Source organism: Psammomys obesus, unplaced genomic scaffold (genome assembly GCF_907164565.1).
Source record: "Psammomys obesus unplaced genomic scaffold, mPsaObe1.curated_primary_1811, whole genome shotgun sequence".
In the NCBI taxonomy this organism is placed as follows: Eukaryota; Metazoa; Chordata; class Mammalia; order Rodentia; family Muridae; genus Psammomys; species Psammomys obesus.
In genome coordinates, this window is record NW_026586173.1 from 162,738 (window position 1) to 168,250 (window position 5,513).

At 40.4% G+C, this 5,513-nt stretch overlaps 1 protein-coding gene across 1 annotated transcript; it reads left to right on the forward strand.

Annotated features, from left to right (window-relative positions):
• The first annotated feature begins 3,667 nt into the window (after window positions 1–3,667).
• LOC129672041 (prostate and testis expressed protein 3-like) lies at window positions 3,668–4,980 on the forward strand. Its single transcript, XM_055601247.1, has 3 exons — window positions 3,668–3,719; window positions 4,360–4,488; window positions 4,832–4,980. Exons 1-3 carry the CDS (start codon window positions 3,668–3,670, stop codon window positions 4,978–4,980), a joined length of 330 nt encoding a protein of 109 aa, XP_055457222.1.
• Window positions 4,981–5,513: the final 533 nt, after the last annotated feature.

Consider the following 5,513-nt stretch of genomic DNA (forward strand, 5'->3'; position numbering starts at 1 on the left):
GCAAGTAGCTATGATAGTAGAGACAGCGGTTAGCTAGTGGTCACTGTAAAACTACTGTTTTTCACCAGTCCCAGAGAAGTGCCTGAAATGATTACCTTTCGAATCCACAATAATTCAAATCACTGATAGTCTGTGAAGCTGCTGACACTGACAAACTTTCACCATAAAAAGGGTGAGGAAACACATTCCTCATCTTTACTTCTTTCGTGATCTCTGACTATAAAAAGCATATGGTACTAGAAAAGGGTTAATCTTCACAAGGCATTTTATCCAATCCAGCAGTGAAACCTTCTGAAGGCATCACATAAAGGACTGTGTGTTGGATTATCCAGTTCTCATGATGAACAGTACAGATAAGATGTTAAAGTTTCAGGACGAGACAGGTGCTTCAAGGATTGAAAGAACAATTATGAATTAGGGAATTAGAACCTGTTGACACTCTTACAGATATAAGGTCAAAATAATGGTGTTGAAATCTCTTATCTCACTCCTCACCTTGTGGAAAAACATTACCCCACATTCCCCTGACAAGTTCAAAAAAGGCTTCTTTGAGATGGAACTGAGAGTAGCTTTGCTCAGGAATAAGAATATTTCTTCCCAGATAACTTTCATCCAAGGTTTTAAAAATTTACTCTGAGAATAAGGCCCACATTGGAAGGCAACAGAATTTGTGAGCCTCAAGGACCACTATTTCTCCCCTGTCTTATTATATCCAACCCTGTTTATTCCTCAACAAAATCTGGATCCTAATCTGGAAGCACTGTCTTTTTTTATTTTATTATTTTATTTTATTTTATTCACAATTTATTCATTATATATCCCAATTTAAGCCCCCTCCCCTCAACTACTCCCAGTCCCATCCTCCCTCCCTCCCCTATCCTCTTCCCTGGTCCACTGAGAGGGAGTACTCCTCTTCTGCCATCTGCCCATAGCTTATCATGTCTCATCAGGACTGAGTGGATCCTCTTCAACTGTGGCCTAGCAAAACCACATCGCCAGGGGCAAGTGATCAAAGTGCAGGCAATCAAGTTCATGACAGAGGTAGCTCCTGCTCCCCTTACTCAGGGCCCACATGGAGACTGAGCTGCCAATCAGCTACATCTAAGCAGGGGGTCCAGGTTCTCTCCATGCAGGTCCTTGGTTGGTGCATCAGTCTCTGCATGACCCCCCCCCCAGCCTCAGATTTTTTAGCTTTGTTGGTCTACTTGTGGGGCTCCTATCCCCTCCATGTCCTTCTATTCCCCGCTTCTTCTGTAAGAATCCCTAAGCTCGGCCAAAAGTTTGTCTGTGAGTCTCAACATCTGCTTCGATCCCCTGTTGGGTGGCAGCCATTCAGAGGACCCTCTATAGTGAGCCCCCATCCTGTTTCCTCTCTTCCACCACTTCTGGTGTCTATCCTGTTTGCCATTCAGAATGAGATGTAAGCATCCTCCCTAGAGTACTCCTTAGTGTTTAGCTTCTTTAGATCTGTAGATTTTAGTAAGGCTATCCTATATACAGCTAATATCTGCTTATAAGTGAGTGTATAGCATGCCTGTCTTTCTGGTTCTTGTTTATCTCACTCAGTATTATCTTTTCTAGTTCCATCTATTTGCCTGCAAATTTCATGATATCCTTGTTTGTAATAGCTGAGTAGTATTCCATTGTGTAAATGTGCCACAATTTCTTCATCCATTCTTCCGTTGAGGGACAACAAGGTTGTTTCCAGATTCTAGCTACTACAAACAAAGCTCTATGAACATAGTTGAATAAATGTCCTTGTTAAATGTTGGGGAATCTTTGGGTTATATATCCAGAATGGTAGAGCTGGATCTTGAGGTAGTGCTATTCCCAATATTCTAGAAAGTTCGAGATTGATTCCAAAAGTGGTTGTACATGTTTGTACACCCACCAGCAGTGGATGAGGGTTTTCCTTTCTCCATAACCTCACCAGCATGTGTTGTCACTTGAGTTTTTCATCTTAGCCATTCTGATCAGTGTAAGATGGAATCTCAGAGTTATTTTGATTTGCATTCCCCTGATGACTAAGGATGTTGAGCATTTAAGTGTTTCTCTGTCATTCTATAGTCTACTGATGAGACTTCTCTGTTTAAGTCTGTACCCCAGAATTGAATTGGATTGTTTGGCTTGTTAGTGTCTAATTCCTTGAGTTCTTTATATATAGTGGATATTAGCCCTCTATCAGACGTGGGGGTGGTGAAGACCTTTCCCATTCTGTAGGCTGTAGTTTTGTTCTGTTGTCAGTGTCCTTTGCTTTACAGAAGCTTTTCAGTTTCATGAGGCCCCAATTATTTATTGTTGATCTTAGAGCCTGAGCTGTTGGCGATCTGTTAAGGAAGTTTTCTCTTGTGCCAAAGAGTTTAAGGCTCTTCCCCACTGTTTTTATGTTGAGATCTTTGATCCACTTGGACTTTAATTTTGTGCAGGGTGATCAATACGAGTCTATTTGCATTTTCTACATGTGGACATTCAGTCAGACCAGCACCATTTGTTGAAGATACTTTCATTTGTCCATTGTATTGTTTTGACATCTCTGTCAAAAATCAAGTGTCGATAGTTGTGTGTGTTTATTTCTAGGATTTCAATTCTATTCCATCGATGCATCTGTCTGTTTCCATGCCAGTACTATGCAGGATTTTTATTATTATTATATTTATTAATTACAGTTTATTCACTTTGTATCCCCCCTGTACCTCCCTCTCTCCTTTTCTCCCAACCCCACCCTCCTTCATCCCCACTCATGTCCCTCTCCCAGTCCACTGAAAAGGGAGGTCCTCCTCCCCTTCCCTATGCTCCTAGTCTATCAGATCTCTATCAGGTAGCTGCATTGTCTTCTTCTGTGGCCTGGTAAGGCTGCTCCCCCCTCAGAGGAAGGTGATCAAAAGCAGGCCAATCAGTTCATGTCAGAGACAGTCCCTGTCCCCATTACTATTGAGGCCACTTGGATACTGAACTGCCATAGGTTACCTCTGTGCAGGGGTTCCAGGACATCTCCATGAGTGGTCCTTGGCTGGAGTATCAGTTTGAGAAAAGACCCTTGCGTCCAGACTTTTAGGATCTGTCGCTGTCCTTGTGGAGCTCCTGTCCTCTCCAGGTCTTACTATTTCCCACTTCTTTCATAAGATTCACACTTTGAACAGAGTACAGGGAATCTGTCTTTCATTTTTAAACTGCACCATCTTTAAAGCCTAGTTGAGACTTCCTGTATTAAGACCTCACAACTTTGTATATGGAGTCTCTGTTAGTGGCAGATTATTTTATTGTGACTATCTACTTTATTTTTTCTGATTGATCACTCTTTCCTGTGATTGGAAAAATGAATTATTTACATATATCTTAAGAAGCCCCATACAAAAACGCAAGCTGCGTTTTTTACACTCTGTGAATAAAAATTCTAGTGGTGAGATTATTTCTTTGGTTGTTTATAGCTTTGGCAACCTAAAACTAGAGATCTGAGGAGGAACAAGGAAAGAAATATGTCATGGAAGAAAGATCAGGAAAATTGCCAGGTTATCATCACTTAAATTGGAATCTAGTTTTGCCTTTCTTGTTCTTATTGGCCAATGAAGAAAGTTATAAAAATAGTTGGCTACTTAGCAGCCCATGATAAATCATCATCTAGCTCATTTTTATTTCCAAACCTGCTGCAATAGTTAGCAGCTCATCAATGGGAAATTTACAGGAACTGGGCATTGTTCTGCTATTCTGCATGCAAACTGGTAAGTACTAGAAGCCTGGTCTCATAACAGCTATGGGGTCAACTTAGTTTTAACCCTGACATAGTTTTAGTAAACCCTTTTTTAAACATATTCTTGGGACTATGGGAGTAAACTGGACTTCTGAGGAATAATGTCTAGTTTCACGAAAAGAGAAGCTTCAGTCCTGGCCACCAGACTTGCTTTTCCTTGGATAGATTTTTCCTTAACCTAGTCTTCACTAGGGCCCTAACATGACCTCTGTGTCTTCTATATTCCCTAGGTTAGCATTTAATCTGTAGAGTGAGAATTTGAAGTCCTCACCTGAGGACTGTTACCTAATCTGAAACTAGAATTTAGCCCCAACTCTGGCAATTCAGGGGAAGCTCTATACGCTTCCTTCTGCTTACAGTAACTACAGAAAGGCAGAAAAGGAACCAAGGGCAGTGTGGTGACGTGTAGAATCTTCAGTCTCCCTGCTTGCCAGTTTTGTGCTTGACTTCTACAGAGAGAGGATTAGATCATCTGTTTGTCTTGTCTTGTTTATGGATTAAAACATGCTGCTGCCTATCTATAAGACAAAACCTTCATGAAGTCAAGCTGCCTGGGAGTCTAAATGTTTCCCTTCTTTTTTCAGCACAGTCTTTCTCTTTATTGATTGCAGCTTTAGCTCTCAGGTGTAGAGAATGTACATCCTATTTATTTCAAGAATGTAAACATAAAGTAAGAACATGTATTGCAGAAGACGATGAATCTTGTATGATTACTAGACTCTGGCTTCTACCGTTCAACGGTAAGTAGAGTGCTCACTTAATGTGGGAGGAGCCAACGACTGTGCCTCTTTTTCCTCAGGGCTCAGATTCATTCCCATGACAAGGCAGTCCTAATAATAGAATCAGTTGAGCTTAAGATCTCCATAGAGCCTGGAATCCAGCAGGTGTTTACCAAGTGCTTTGTGCTTACTTCCTTGAGAGGGAGCAGTCATTGTTTGCTTCAATATCTATAGTGACAAGCCAGTATGGGACAAAACGATGTTATAGAGAAATACTTTGTCATTTAACATACTTCGCTTTTACTTGGATTTGTGGTTTCCTTCATTCAAAAATATATATTGAATCTATTTTTATCTCCCACAGTGAATGAGCCAGAGGATGGATATTCTAAGTGCCAGAAAAACTGTACAAGAGATGATTATAACTACAATGATCATGCCGTATTGATATCCTGTTGTGATACATATGACTTCTGCAATGATATCACTGTGCCAATTGATGAGTGGTATTGAAGAACCTTCAGATTATTTTATGGCTTCCTCATGTTTTCCTCATCTTCTTTCTAATTTAAATTTCTATTTCTATTTCATTTTTACTCTAGACTAAAGACTTCCCCACCATCAGAAATTTGTGGCACTGAATCTGGCCTCATGATAGTCTAAGTGACCATACATCTCACTTCTTACTCTTACTCTTTCCCTTTAAACCAATATAGACACAGATGACCATTGCTTTCAATAAACTCTGTCATTGCCCCAGGAAGGGATGGTCCCATCGATGATGAGAAAAAGGAACCTTCATCAGTGCAGAGCATGAAAACAGCTGCTGACTATGATAAGCAGACTTCATACATGTGCTTAAGAACCAAAGACTCACCATACAATGTTTCCATTAAAATGGAAGAAGGTAGACTACAAGGGGAAACACGATGTATATCGCAGTGAGAGTGAGGAATATCAGCTGTATTAGTTGTTTGGGACCAGATCCTGGAGAATGTATTCATGTGTGTGATTTTTAATTTTCCTTCTTTCTTTTTTAACAGCTT